The sequence below is a fragment of the Taudactylus pleione genome, unplaced genomic scaffold (genome assembly GCF_031769625.1).
Source record: "Taudactylus pleione unplaced genomic scaffold, aTauple2 ptg000066l, whole genome shotgun sequence".
Lineage (NCBI taxonomy): Eukaryota > Metazoa > Chordata > Amphibia > Anura > Myobatrachidae > Taudactylus > Taudactylus pleione.
Window position 1 is genome coordinate 7,708,083 of NW_028284468.1, and position 16,133 is coordinate 7,724,215.

The following is a 16,133-nucleotide window of genomic DNA, read 5'->3' on the forward strand; positions in this document are numbered from 1 at the left end:
CATATGCAAGCACAGGGAGAACATACAAACTCCAAACAGCTAGGGCGTACTGGGAATAAAACCCACAACCCTGTTAAGGGTTGCACCCCCCACACAACTCCAGAGTGAGGATGCAGGTGATGCTGGCAATAAGCCCCGGCTCCTTTTAAGGCAGGTGCATATGCTAATAATACTCCTGGAGTATGGCGGCATCTGTGCAAGCCAGCATGAAGTAGACTGCCCCTACTATAATAAGCGGGCGGGGCGCAAACAATGTATAGCAGGCATAAAGCGAGTGGTGGAGCGGGAATGAAATAGACAGCGCCGGTGCAATCTTCATACAAGCACCGGCGCCGCAACCCGCAGCCGAGAGCGCTGTGAATAACAGCCTCGCTCCCTGGCGGCTGTGTGCAGAAGCCAGCGCTCCTACAAGCACCAGCGCGGCAGGGAACAGCCGCGCTGAGTAGCTCCCTAAGCCCCGCCAATTGGTGCTATGTAGACTCCCTTATGGGAGTAGCGGGGCGCGGCAGGCTCCCTCCTCGTGGGGATAGAGCAGAGGGAAGATTCGGCTCTCGTGAGAGCAGCAAACAGAGCGCTGTCAGGCTCTGTAAAGTAAGACAGCGCTCATCGTGCAGGGATCAGGCATGCTGCTAGGCAGCAACATTACAGACTGTCTGAACAGTCTCCCTGTACTGGTATCCGCGCTCTATGCGCGGTAGCTCCGCCCCTTGTAATAACGCTAGCGGCGTTACAGGATTCCAGGAGGGGATATACTACAGTATATGCCACCTGAGCCTGGGAGGGGGCGGAGGGGCCGCAGATTAAACTCCGTTTCCCATAAGGGGAACAGAGCTATACTTACCACTGCTGGCATCAGGGCTGCGGCTAGGCATTCGGAAGCACGGACACAGCCTCTATATTAAGCTGTGGCGTGTCCTCCCTGAGCTACTGCCAGGGTGCCTGGGACTCCGACACGCACTCTTTTTTTAGTGGTGGCGGGTCACCTGATGCCTCCATGTAGCAGGCTGACAGACGCAGTACTCTGTCAGCCTGTCCTCAATGCTTTGTGAAAGCTAGAAATTAAAATAAAGGAAAATAAAAGAAAAAATACTAAGAGTGGGCTGGAGCTCAGCCCTATGTGACCGGCTCTCTCGGGCACATTCTAAAAACTGGGGCTGATGGGGCATAGAGGGGGAGGAGCCAGTCACACTTCAGAATTATTTAAAGTGCCAGGCTCTGCTCTACCACCGTCTATACCCCACTGTCTTGAACTCCAGTGTCCCCTAGTGGATGAAGGAGAAATTGGGATGACCAAAGTGTAGGTTACATGGCACACTAGGCACTTGATAGATTAAGTGCCCCACACATCTCAAATGTCAAGGAGAAGCAATCATTTATCAGTTACCTATACTATGTTTTGTCGGCACACATATCCACGTTTAATGGTTTACACTGTAACAAGGCCAAATGTAGACCTGGATGTATTCTGCTTCCACAAACAGAACACTTCTCCGCCCCAGAGGGGTGACCTTATAATGAGGGCTCAACTTCAATTAAGTGAGGCAAGAATAAAACAAAATGTACAACATGAAAGAAAACCGTTGTAATCGCTCAACATCTGCGTATACTGAGGAAGGGCAGGTTTACATTTATTCAACTCCAGTTTAGTTGCAGGTTAGTTTCTCCAACAAGAGTTGTAGCAGATGGTTCCCCTCATGTAGGGCCACATGGAATAATTCTCAGAAGTGGTGGGGAAAATCGTTTAGGCGATCCGGTAAGGTCCTAATGAAATGTGAGTTTTCACAATCTGAAAAGCTCTTAATACAAAATATTGTAGAAGCCTGTAAACAAGAGGACTGTAGGCCTGAGCCACAGAAGTACGCTAATACCTCCACAGCGGATGTGTGAAAATAGGCAAATGTTGCAGCAACAGGGATTTGCATTGAGATGCCCACCGGCAGCTCCGCAAATCCAAGCAACTGCGTACAAAGATTGGTCGCAGATGGACAGCACAGACGGTGTAATGGTTAGCGTTACTGCCTTACAGCACTGAGGTCGTGGGTTAGATTCCCACCACGGCCCTACTTGTGTGGAGTTTGTATATTCTCCCTGCGCATTCGTGGGTTTCCTCCGGGTGCTCTGGTTTCCACCCACACTCCAAAAATATACTGGTAGGTTAATTGGCTCCCAACAAAAAATTAACCCTAGTGTGTATGCGAGAGGGAACATAGGGCCTGATTCAGACCCGGTCGCAAGCGCTGAGCGCTCGCAACCGGGTCGATGGTGGCCCAGAGCGCACGCACTCGAGCAATCCGTCGCTCTGGGTCTCACACTCGATGTTGAGTGATGGGAACGCCTACCGTCTGGGGGCGGCCCCGCTGACATCACTGTTTGAGCCGAAAGCTCTCTGAGGCTTGCGGCCACGAGACCCTACCACAAGGGTCTCGTTGCAAGCCCGATGGTCGCGAAGGTCTTGACCATCGCGACCATCATCATGGCCGCTCACTATAGCTGTGGGTGGCAACCCACAGCAATGCGAGCGTCCAGGAGGTCGCTCCATAACAAAACAAAACAAAAAAAAAGACGCCCTGATTCAGAGCGAGCGCTTTGTCAGAGCGTCCAGCTCTGAATCAGGGCCATAGATTGTAAGCTCTGACTGGAACCTGCCTAATGTGAACGGCCAAGTACTCTCTGTAAGGCGCTGCAGAATAGGTGCGCGCTATATAAATAACTGGTAATAATAATAATAATAATAATAATAATAATAATAGATGACTCGATAATCAGCCTTCTGAGTAACCCTATGGTCGTGGAAAATGAGCACCGGAACTGAGATGTTGGAGCCATTTTTACTGCGTACAGGATTGCAGGCGCAGGATGTGATATGCCCCGAAAACAGTCATGACACACCAGCACCACAAACTGTCGCTGCCTGTCAATCACTTGGTAAATAAATCCTCGCTGCGAGAAACAATGAAACTTGGGCAGATCACCAACAATCGCTCAACCGTGTAACCATCCGCATTACGTACTATTCTGAATCAGGCCCCATGAAGGTGAAACAGGTGCTGTACCTGTGTGGTCCTTTGCTCTTTACACCAATTGAATGAGCCCATTTTCAGTGGTGTAGGCCAAAGATGCAAAACAAGCTGTAGGATTAGACTGGGGCACGGCCTCGGAGTCTGTCAGCAGGCTTCATTCACATTATGGGCCTGAATCAGTGATGAACCTAGTTCCAAATGCGAATGGACCCAGCCTACTCATCTGTATGCATAGAGATCTTTGTGTAGGCACGTGTGATTCTGAGTTGGACGGATCTCGCCCATCTCTCTGCTGTACCGAAAATTGCCAATTCTGAGTGGCAACTGGGCGTATTCATGGAAGAGAACTGCCACCTGAGTGTGTTGCCATTCTTAATGGTGCGTATGCAGTGTGTAACTCTTGCACCCAGCATAGGGTAAGGGTAAATTCCGATGACGGTGATAACTGCTGTGTTTGCAGATGGAGCTGCTGCACTTGGATACACAAATGTGCGTACAGCTGAAAATACTAAAGAAAAATTACATTTGCATACTCATCGTAATGTGTATGTAGCACGTGTATGTAGATGTGTATGATCTTGGGCGACTCAGAATCAGGCTCTATGTCTGAAGTGAGGCGGGGGGAGCAACAATATAGCTCGTCCACAAAATCCTCCCCATACAAGAGATCACACATGAACGGTGCTAATGGCTTCAACATCATATCACCAGTTCACGTACATGGCTGAGGACAGACACTCACACAATAAGGATCTGGCCATGTGCACTGGAGCAGCGAGATACTGGGACAATCAGTTTTGTACAGAGAGACACACAATCTGTTCAACCTGATTTTTTTACATACCCAGCTCATGAATTCAAGGAGATTTGAGATAAATATACTGAGAGGGTATTACCTGTATTACTGGAGAACTTTGATATAAAAAAAAATAAATAATAATTTACAAAATTATTGCGACTGTTTATGTAGTTGAACAAAGAGAATACCTTTTGAGTAATGATCTGTTTTGCAATTAAGAAGTTTAAATCGGATAGAACAGATTTGCTTTAAGTTTATATATGTAATGTAAGGTGACTTAATTCCATGTGAAATTTATTGTCTAATAGTATTTTTCATATGTACAAGCAGTGTCTATTTTTGATTGTTTTGTTGTCCATCATCTAAAGCAGCAGTGGCCAACCCGCGGCTCTCGAGACGCATGAGGCTCTTTCTAGCTTCTAATGCGGCTCCCAGGCTCGCGGCTCGGCAGACCCCCATTATTACTGAGAATACTGGTCTCTGAAACCATCAGAGACTAAAGAAGCCTCTGATCGCTTCAGAGGCCAGCATTCCCAGTAATGCAGTTCCCGGGTGACGTCATCCGCGATGTGAGGAGCCTGCGCGTCTGCTAGATCCGGTTAGATCCAGCAAGCGGCGGAAGCAGCAGCAGCAAGACCCAGGAGCCCTGACGGCGTGGAGTGGTGCCAGCATGAAGGTAATAGGGGGGAGGGGGAGCTAGTGCTGGGGGCACTTCCTTAGGGGGCACAGCTACAAGGGACAAAGCAGAAGGGGCACAATTACTGGTGGGCATTACATAATGGGCACAACTCCAAGTGGGCATTGCATAAGGGCCACAACTAATGGGGGCATTGCTTAAGGGTCAAAACTACTGGGGCAATTGCTTAATGGGCACAGCTACAGGGGCATTGCATAAAGGCCACAACTACTGGGGGCACTGCTTAATGGGCACAACTACAGAAGGGCACTGCATAAGGGGCACAGCATAATGGGCACTGGCATTCTCAATGTTTTTTGTGTGGATCTGGCTTGTTTCTGTGTATTTTATGTGAACGTGGCTATTTCAGTGTTTTCTATTGCTCTGGGAAGATTATGTAAAATGTGTTTATTCAATGTCCTGAGCTCGCCCCCAGCGTGACACAAGGTCATGCTCCTGCAAATGTCATACCAAAGGCGTGCGCACAAAAATGGGGCGTGGCCTTGTGACAGCTAGACCACGCCCCATTTTTTGCGCGAACGCCTGCTATCGGCTCTTTCGCTTGACTACATATATTTTTTGGCTCTTTACCTCTGAGTGGTTGGCCACCCCTGCTCTAATGCATGCAGCTTGCCACTCTCTGTGTGTTGTAGAGTCGGATCTAGTCAAAATATTATGAGTCTTGGCTATACCTGGCAAACTGCTGTGATTGGCTGAGCTATACTAGGGCTTAACATCGCAAGAGATAAATATTTAACATAGTAAAGAGGAAGCTGAAGATGAAAGGTTCCTTATTTTAGGGAAATAAACATATCACAGCAAAGCACAAGAGATGTGTAACCAAGGCAGAAAGCAGGAAGAAATTATTTATTTTTTCTTTATTCTGGTCACTAGGATTATTCAGAGTCCAATGTAAGTACATACCAATATTAATACTGCCAGAAATAGGAGAGAGAGGCAGGGAGACCACTCGCATGCGTCAAAGAGGGACTGGGGGAATAAAAAGTTTGTGCTCGACCTCAAGAGTAACTGAAAAGTCGCAGAAAAAAAGTTCTAAGTAGGGAAAATCTGACTAGAAGTTGCACCAGTCTGCCAGGCTGGATGAGGAGGGTGGTCCAGGAGCCTCAGATATCGGAAAGGGTTGTATTGGGGGTAGAGGCTCAGAGCTTTAAGAAGAATATTAATGGCTCAGAGTAGCCCTGGGCAAAAAAAATCCTCAGCAACCCTGGGAGCCATGCTGACACAGAGGACCTGCAAAATGTTTCATTACTCATCAGTGTGACAGGGAGGCAGGAGAAAGACAGAGACAACTGGAAGCAAACACCCTGTGCTACTTCCAATCTGTGGGGATGAAGAGCATGTAAACGCAATCAATTAGTTATATAGTGGTGGAATCTTAATGACCTATCTTTTGGGGCATTGCTCTCTTTCGGGCAGAATCAAAGGGCCCGGTGCAAGCTCAAAGGCTTGTTTAAATGCACAAGTGAGACCTCGGCGAATTGAGGAGGCAGCTTTCACCTAGTTGAGTTCTTTACATTTTTTAGGTACTCTTGAAGAATTTTCACCTGTGATAATAAGAGTTTAGTGATAATATGAGATATGGTAAGAACTTACCTTTGTTATCTCTATTTCTACGAAGTCCATAGGGTTCCACAGGATACCTTGAGGTATAGGTGATGATGTCAGGCATCGGGCACCATAGAGTGAAGTTGTCAGCCTCCCAGGATGCACGAGGGTCCCCCTCCTATACCCCGCCCCTGAGCCAAGGCATCTCAGTTACGTACCAAGCCATAGGCCGGAGGAGGAGAAGGAAGAGAGAGAAAAAAGATCTGGACACACACAAGAATCACATTCTCACCAAAGGGAGACGGAAAAACCGGTGACCAGAGTAAAGCCCATCTGCAGCACAGGTGCGACAGGGCGGGAGTCCTGTGGAACCCTATGGACTTCGTAGAAATAGAGATAACAAAGGTAAGTTCTTACCATATTTCATATTTTCTACATAGGGTATCCACAGAATACGTGAAACAACTTTGGAAAGAAATTCAGGATGAGTGCGCAGGACTCCCCTGTTTCTATGAAAAATCAGGAAAGGGGGTCTACAGGAGATAGCCCCTAAGTCAGAAACACGTCTGGCCGAAGCAATGGCCAGAAGGAAAATTGTTTTAGCTGTCAGCCATTTAAAGGTCCACTGAGCCCAGTGGTTCAAACGGCGGTCCCTGGAGAGCCCTCGGGTCCACAGCTAAATCCCAAGGTGCAACCGGTGGAACAAAAGGCGTCTGAATTCGAAGAACACCTTGCATAAAGGTGCGCACATCAGGGATTGCAGCAATCCTACGATGAAACCAGACAGACAGGGCCCGTCACCTGCACCTTCAGAAAAGCAAGGCGAAGCCCATGGTCTAGTCCCGCCTGTAGGAAAGCTAACACTAGACAGACGGAACTCCCGAGGGGCATAACCTCTCGGTCGACACCACTGGAAGAACGTATGCCACACACGATGTTATATCCTTGTAGAAGATGGTTTCCGAGCTCTTAGAATAGTTTGTACTACAGAGCTGGAAAACCCCCTGGAACTTAACATGGCCGTCTCAACAGCCACGCCGTCAAAGACAGCCGAGTCAGTCTGGGGGAAGACAAGGACCCTGTGACAGCAGGTCCGGTCGTAGCGGCAACCGCAGAGGAATGTCCACGGACAGACCGTGAAGGTCTGAGAACCAGTGCCGCCTGGGCCACGCGGGCGCTATCAACAGGAGCGTCCCTCCTTCCAGTTTGAATTTCCGGTTTACCCGTGGAAGGGAAAACGGAGGAAAGAGATAAGCAAACCGGAACGTCCACTGGAGACGCCTTTTCATCTCTTGTTCGAGACCCGTACACCGGCAACTTGTTGTTGTGCCGTGATGCCATGAGGTCTATCTCTAGAAGACCCCACCTGTCCACCAGAAGTTGAAAAACGTCCTGGTGCAGAGACCACTCCCCCGGATGAACGTCCTGGCGACTGAGAAAGTCCGCCTCCCAGTTGAGGACTCTCGGGATGAATACTGCTGATATGGCCGGGAGATTGCGCTCTGCCCAGACCAGGATGCGGGACACATCTACGAGTGCCGCCCGACTTCGGGTTCCTCCTTGCCGATTTATGTAGACCACGGTGGTGGCGTTGTCCGACTGGACCTGCACGGGGTGACCTTGGAGAACCCGATGTGCCTGCTGGAGAGCATTGAAAACCGCGCAGAGTTCCAAGATGAGTCCATCTGCCGTTTCGCCACCCAAAATGGACGACCCTTGTTGAGGTGGGTCGTCTGCAACCACCAGGCTAGGGACAGGCGAACCTCCGGAGTGAGCACCATCGTCTGGGACTTTAGACTCTGAGGCAGTCCATTCCATTTGGACAGGATCAATTGCTGCAGAGGTCTGGAGCAAAACTGGGCATATTCCACCATGTCGCATACTAACACCATGGAGCCCAGTAACCTCATCGCCGAGTGCAGAGACACTCGGCGACTCTGCAGACAACTGCGCACCCTCAACTGTAAGGCAGAGATCTTTTCCCCCGTCACAAAGATCCTCTGCTGTCTGGAGTCACAAAGATCCTCTGCTGTCTGGAGTCCAAAAAGGCTCCGAGGTGCAAAATCCTCTGAGACGGGATCAGGGTGGACTTTTGCCAGTTTATTAACCAGCCGTGGCGTTGCAGTACTGCAATTGTCAAGTCCAAGTGGCGTAGAAGGAGCTCTGGAGATCCTGCTACCAACAGAAGGTCGTCTAGGTACGGCAACATGCGGACTCCCTGCAGCCGCATGTAAGCCGCCATGACCTTGGTGAACACTCGCGGTGCTGTCGCCAGGCCAAAGGGTAACGCCCGGAACTGGAAGTGATCGTTGCGGATTGCAAACCTGAGGAACTGTTGATGGCGTAAAAGAATAGGGACATGCAGGTAAGCATCCTTTATGTCCAACGACACCATGTACTCCCCAGGTTCTAGCGCCAGAATGATGGACCGTAGGGTCTCCATCCGAAACCATGGCATCCGCAAGGACTTGTTGAGGGCTGAGAATCTGACGGTACGACCCATTGGGTTTCTGCACCAAAAATAGATTGGGATAGAAACCCTGGCCCCTCTGGGAGAATGGAACAGGCACTATAACTCCAGCCTGGAGCATAGTGTGCAAAACCTTCCGCAGTTTCCCGGCTTTGTTCCGGTCTAATGGAAGGCCCGTGGTGAAGAATCGGGATGGGGGCCTGTGCCGAAAGGAGAGGGCATACCCGTGAGAAACCACGTGAACCCAATTGTCTGTCGTGGTTATCGACCAACACTGGGCGAACTGCAGCAGGCGGCCTCCCACTTTGTGATCCCCCAAAGGGAGGCCCAGACCGTCAGGCCGCAGGTTTGTCATCTGACTTAGGGGCCGGACGTCTGGTACTCCAGGCCTGTTTCCTGGGCTTGGCCGATTTTTTGGGGCCAGTCTGTCGGGGAAAAGACTGTGCTTTAGGCCTACCCTGGGCCGTGTAAGGCCGAAAGGACGACGTACCCGAACTGGAAGGGACCGCAGCAGACGGGAGACATGCAGATTTAGCTGCCGCCAGCGTGGCCACGATTTTGTCCAGATCCGGACCAAATAGGACTTCTCCATTAAAAGGCAAAGCTTCCAAGCCCTTTTTGGAATCAGCGTCCGCCTTCCAAGATCGCAACCATAAGGTGCGACGAGCAGCCACAGCCGCCAAAGAAATCCGAGATGTGAGGGTACTGATATCCAAGGCCGCTTCATTGATGTAAGTGGCCGAATCCCGGAGATTGCTTACCAACTCGGCCTGTTCAGCCGAACAGTCGGAATCCAAAGACGCCTGAAAAACTATCAGCCCAGCGCTCCATAGCTCTGGCTACCCAACATACGGCCATAGCCGGTCTGGATGCCCGCCACCGCGAGGGAATAAATGGACTTTAGGCAGATCTACACCTTGCGGTCCGTAGCATCCTTCAAGGAGGACATGGAGGGCATGGGCAATGTGGCACTTCGGACTAGGCGTTTCACATGAGAATCCACCTGTGGAGGGGATTCCCACTTAGAAAAATAATTGTCCGCAAACGGATAAGCCACCGCTAAGCGCCTCTGAGGCTGATACCGTTTACCAGGGTGTTTCCACGCCTCCTCTAAATGGTCTGCTAACTGACCCGAAAGAGGAAACACTGTGGCGTCACCCTTAATATCCTTAAAAAAGGCATATTTGGACTTGGACACCGGAGGATCGTCATCCTCAATAACTAAAGCTGTGCGGACTGCCCGAATAAGGCCAGGAATATAAACCTTGGACTTAGGGAGACTGTGGGGTACCATCAGTTGTCTCGGGAACCCCTGCATGGGTGACGACACCACTGACTGCTGGGATAATCCCATCTGGGAAAACGCAGGTGGCGGAGCTAACTGGCCCGCCAGGGCTGTAAGCGCTTTAGCGAAACAAACCCAGGGAGGTTCCTGTATCGGAGCCGTGACAGTAATTTACCGCGCCAATAAATAACACTGTAGAAATAGCCCCTCCGCGTTACCCTCCCCCTCCGCTATCGGTACATTGCACTTAGGCCCTCATTCAGAGCCACTCGCTATCGGCAGAACGCTCGTTCCGAGCGATGTTCGCACATCTGCGCATGCGTACGGTTTTTAGTACGCATGCGCGAACCAGTCAGTGCGGCCGAAAATCATTTGTACGCAATATAGCGAGTGCCTGCTATTTTGAGTGACAGAATGAGGCGTATGTGGGTGGTAACGGGAAGGTGCTTGAAAACGGGGAGTGGAGATCAGATCGCAGGCGTGCTTAAAGGTCAAAACGGGCGTTTTATGGGTGTGCATAATTAATACAGCAGCGTCAATGACCACGTCACTTGGTTTTTTATTAACTCAGAACTGCTCGCAAAATAGCGGCTGAAAAAACCAACCACAAGAATAGCGAGCAGTTCATATCCTGTTCGATGTACTCGATTAATCTAATAAATAGCGGACATGACGTATGGTGCGAGCGGCCAGGGGGCGTTTTTAAGAAATAAAAGAGCGTATGTTTTGCTCGCTCGTTCAGACTTAGAGGTGTGAACAGACTGCAATGTGCGAACAGATCATTTGCATAGCCACCCCTTGTTTTTGAACGAACGCAAATAGCGAACGGCTCTGAATGAGGGCCTTAGTACACATAAGCTGGAGAGGAAATTCGCTCTCAGACATGATGGTAAGTATGTGACCCCTCTCACTGATACTCGTTAGTATAGTGGGAGAACCACCTTGCAATCACCGCACCGCAAGGGATTTAGCAGAAGAAGAGCAGGGACAGTAAAATGGCTGACAGTAGAATGTGAAAGTACAGGCAGCACTATCAGCGCTGTTCCTCAACTACGCGGTCACAGAGCCTGGTAGGACACAGCGCTGCATACACAGACCTGTAGTCAACAAAGGAGAGGTATGCCGGGGTACCCAGACCGCGATGCCACTGATCAGCAGCTTCCACAGTGTTCACCATGCTTTGCAAAGATGGCCACAGAGGAGCAGAGAGGAGGCCGGCCTGTGAGAGGAGCGCTGCCACAGGGCCAATCGGCAGCGCAGAGAGGGCTGTGTGCAGCGGGGGAGGCGCGCTCCCCTGGCATGCAATTAACCCCTGGGACGCCGCAGCACTACCGCTCAGCTGCAGTCCGCTGTCCCAGGGGGGTAGTGGAAGCGGAGGTTAGTTACCAGGCTCCACGCTGCAGCCAGTCCCCAGGGAGCCCCGTGCCTGGGGACTTTGGACCATGTGTTCAGCAGGGACCCACCGCGGGACCCTGCTGCTTACCTGTTGCCCCCTTGAATCCGGCCATGGTCCGAAACATCTGGGGTCACCGCTAGCCATGACCCCAGATGCTTACCAGCATCCCCGGATCAGTACCGGCGGGGTGTAGGGGAGACAGCATGGACGTCAGTAGTGACTGTCCATGCTGTACTTCCAGATGTGCAGCCACAGCTGCCTCGAAGAAAACTTCAGGGGCTATCCTTAGCCCCCCTCTAAACAGGTGCACCGACTCCGAGCCGGGCACCAACGAAACTGAGATGCCTTGGCTCGGGGGCGAGGTATAGGAGGGGGACCCTAGTGCATCCTGGGAGGCTGAAAACTTAACTCTATGGTGCCCGATGCCTGACGTCATCACCTATACCCCAAGGTATCCTGTGGATACCCTATGGACCCTGATGTAGAAAATAAGAGTTTAGCCAGCACCTGCTTCTGTAAGGGTCCAGTACTCAGTTAGCTTGTCAGTGTTGCTCAACCTCAACAGCTGAGGAGCCAAAGGACGCCACTGCAGAAGAAAGCACCTACATGGTCTCTTTGCAAGTTGCTTCAATCATGGACTGAAGGGATTTTGGAACATCTTCTAAATCTTTTTTTACATTTAGTATTGTACCCTGTACTTTGTCTTCAGAGATACAAAGAGGGTTGCCATCTTGAGGCCTAGAAAATAAAGTTAATCCTGGAAAAAAAAAAAAAAACAATCCAACCCTAGACTTTCTGGGAGGAGCATGACATCGTTTAGTTGTCTATTTAAGAGAATGTCTTTAAGCATTTAGCAATTTAGATGCATCAAAATGTTGACATAGCTCTTCTAATGCAAGTCCTTCATGAACAGCGGTCAGACCTTACCACAGGTGAAGTAATCCTTTAAGCGGTCCATATACAGTTTAATATCCAATTACTGATGCATGTATCACTCTAAAATGAGCATGATTTGTGAGAACGTTTTTAAAATCCAACATAAAAGATGCAAACAGACCGATATCTTCCAACTAAGTAACTAATGTGTTAGTGTAACTTGGAAGAGGGCAGGTTCAAAACATGTCCAGCCAGCATTATAAAAAATACTTTATAAACACAGACAATAGTTTAAGAAAGGTAATCTAGAACGACAAGAACACATTGCAATAGCAAATCAAAAGACTAGAAGCCAAATGCCTAGAAGCAGTACCTAAACACAGGGCCTGATTCAGACCCGCTCGCTAGATGCGTTTGCACGCAGTCAAATTATGCGAATCCCGCGATCACACGGCAAGGCGTTAGCAAGCCCACTATGTCTTGGCGTGCGATCGCGGTGTGTATTTAGACGCCCACCAGCCTGTCTTCCCATGTCTTCTCCAGGAAGTGTATGCAACAATCGGTAACATCGAACCCATAGGCAGCACTTGTGGCTGACCATACCCTACCGCAAGCACTGCGAGTGCTTCAGTGTATAATTCAGGCATGTGACGTGTATTATAACGCTGCATCTTAATTATGCACGCCTCTGAAACGGCGTTAAGACGCTCAGACATGCCCGTGTTCGCACCACCACACCCCCATCCCGTCACCACCCATAAACGGCTAATCCGGTCACTCATTCAAGCGAGATGGCTATTAGCAGTGAGCGAACGCTTCCCGATCGCATGGACTAGTTAGCGCACTGCGACTTATACGCGTGCGCGCATTGCAAACATCGGCAGGCTACAAGCAAACGCAGCCTAGTGAGCGGGACTGAATCAGGTCCACAATCCCTGGCGTGAATGGGACTACAACACTCTGCTTTATACAGTAGAAGCAATACATCTGATTACTTTACTAATGAGAAAAATTAATTGACTTGATGGGGAATGTTTTTTTCTTGTGTGCACTATCAAATAGAAAAATGAGGTTGTCTCCAGCATTAGCACACTTGGACGTTGACCACACGAAAACTGTTTTAGCTTTAACAGACTGCAAAACACAGCACCTGTGATCCAAAAAGACCACTATTTACCATCTAGATAAGATGGAGAACCAACAGACATCTGTCAGAACATTTGGGAAATGTTAAGCTGCGTACACACCTATAGATATATATGTCCAATCTGTCTGGTCAGATGGAAAATCTGGTAATGTATGGGAGCAAGTAACAATAGAAATTTGTTACCGAACACTGGAAAACGGACCAGATTTTCCTTCGCACCTGACACATTGAACAGATATATACCGTTATGTTCCCAAACTAACAACTGATGACTCCCCAACAAGATTAGCAGTACCGGGCTCATATATACACCGATTAGCTAATAGTTAGGTCTAAAACGGCCAAATTGTCTGCCCTTATCACAGTATACATGGGCGCCTTAGTTCCTGCCAAGTGGTGATGCTCTAGAGGGCAAGTCATTATTTTACCATAACAGAAGCATTCAGTACATCCAAATATCTGTCAATTACTAGTACTTGAACATTTTTATTATGGTTTACATCGGTGGCACTTGTACTCTAATCTCCTTACCACAGGCGCCCACAGAGACACAAATCTTCAGTGGATTTTATAGGAAACCTACCAGTATGTTTTTAAACTGTGGACAATACACACACTCCATGTAGGCTAACAGTGCTATGTACAGAACTGGGCCTAAGACCCCACGGCTGCAATGCTGCTCCTATGCTATCCCATGTTCTACCATCTAATTTACCTTATATGACACTTTCCCTATACAAATGTGGCCACTGGCCTACAGAACATTCCTCACCAAGGTATCCAGGGAAAACTGCCCAACCAGCCCTGTGTGGCGGCTCACCTTTCTCATTGCTGGAGAAGATTGATATGATTTTGTTCCTGGATGATTTTCTCTCTTCAGGGATCAGAGGAAGGGGCTTTAGGCTGTGATTGCTAGACAGTGGATCTTTTGTCCCAGAGCTGAAGACTGCGCTGCTCATCCGCACCGGAGGGGCTGGTGGTTTATCCTCGATCTCGCCGTTGTCAGACATGGTTGCTGCAGCTGAGTCAGACCTTGAGAACAAGATAAAAACTATATCAGACTACAGCACCAAATGGAAGCACCGAAAATTTCTTTATGCACAAAAAGAAAAAAACACACACAGTAGGTGACTTGAGATGAGGAGTAAATATTAAATATCATGGTCTTCGGATGCTTTAGTTAGGTCAGAGAACAAATTGAAACATATCTGCGTTACACCGTGTTTTCCATCTGCCTCGTGAGTTTGGCCTAGTACTATAATGGAGTCCAACCCAATAGATTAGACACTACACCGACATTCGTTCCATATTATTTTATAGATGTACTATTAAAGCACTGAAACACATGACGACCAGGTCAGAACAGACAACTTTATTTATAGTTTTCTATAAAATATGTATTGTGACAGCGAGAACTTCTGGGCCCATACAGCTCATTTATAGTCATGGAAATACAAGGTCATTTCTACAATCTATTATGCTTTAAAGTAGAAGGTGCCTCGTTCCTTACAATACAGACATTTTCCTAATGAACTCTGAAGTGATGTCATCAGAACTCACAGGATTATAAGCAATGATCTACGATACACATATTAGTATACCGGGGTCAATACATAACTATGTTCCACTGTAACAGTCTAGTAATCCTAAGGTGAGAGAAAATATAACAGTAGGTTTGGTGTAATGATAGCTGAATGCAAAGCTCCAAAATGCCAAATGTACTAGTGGTATAAAACTATAAACACAATACTTTCAGTTCTATAGGATTATACTCATGTGTATTTTAAATAAGAAGTACAGGTACAAGATCTATTATTTAGAATGCTAGGGACAGGGTCTTCCCCTAAATATATCAATATAGATTCGGGCGCAAAACACATAAAATCTCAAGATAAAATATCCAATTACTTTCCTATACGTATATAAATAAAAAGAATTCTATTAAAGCTGCTTCTAAAAAAGGGGGATAAATTCTGTTTCTCCCCAATTCAAACATAAACCAAAAATAGAATCTTATTAAGAAATAGACACAATTGTCCTGTTAAATATAAGGATAGTAAAATTAAGTGATTAAAAAGAGTGCTTAAATATCAATTTGTGTTTTTATTACTTCAAAAGAAACACACACACACACACACACACACACACACACACACACACACACACACACACACACACATATATGATTAAAACAATAAAAAGCAATAAACATATATCATAATCAGACAGGTTACGAAAACAATGTATATATGTATCAACACAAAGGCGGTCCCTTGGGGCAATAACGGTGAAGAACCCTAATCACTAACATCCTAACTTGATTTGGAGTACAATCCATGTTTACAAGACCTATTCATATTATGTCCAGGCACTATAAGCAAACAACTATTTAGTGCCTCAGCTCGTCCAGACTTTCTGTCCCCCGTTTATTGATGAGAGCAGGGTGAGAGGATTGCAGTGTATCGGCCCGCTTCTTTTTAAGTTGACAGGTAGATATCCATTTCTGTTTATGGACACCCATTACAGAGGGAAATAGTCCTAAAAGAACAATTTGATTTAAGCTTTGTGTTGATGGACGTATACATTGTTTTCGTAACCTGCCTGATTATGATATATTTGTATTACTTATTATTGTTTTATTCATATATAGGTGTGTGTCTTCTATTGATGTAATAAAAACATAAATTGATTTTTGAGTGCTCTTTTCAATAAATCAGTTAATTTTACTATTATTATATTTAAACAGGACTATTATGTCTATTTCTTAATAAGATTCTAATTTTGGTCTGCCCCTAAAAAGAATGCATGAGTCTGCCTGTACCCTCCTGAGGTGGCAGCAGAAATCAGAAAAATAGTCCCTGCTTTGATCGCCCAAACTACTGTTTGGGTATGCTGAGC

General features: G+C 47.7%; 1 protein-coding gene across 1 annotated transcript in view; it reads right to left on the bottom strand.

Annotated features, from left to right (window-relative positions):
* Nucleotides 1-16,133, bottom strand: part of PAK2 (p21 (RAC1) activated kinase 2) — an 81,289-nt gene that overhangs the window by 37,522 nt on the left and 27,634 nt on the right. Inside the window, exon 2 of the mRNA XM_088466635.1 lies at nucleotides 14,056-14,267. Coding sequence (XP_088322761.1) covers nucleotides 14,056-14,245 — 190 coding nt within the window. The 5' untranslated portion in view covers nucleotides 14,246-14,267. The remainder of the gene's footprint in view (nucleotides 1-14,055; nucleotides 14,268-16,133) is intronic.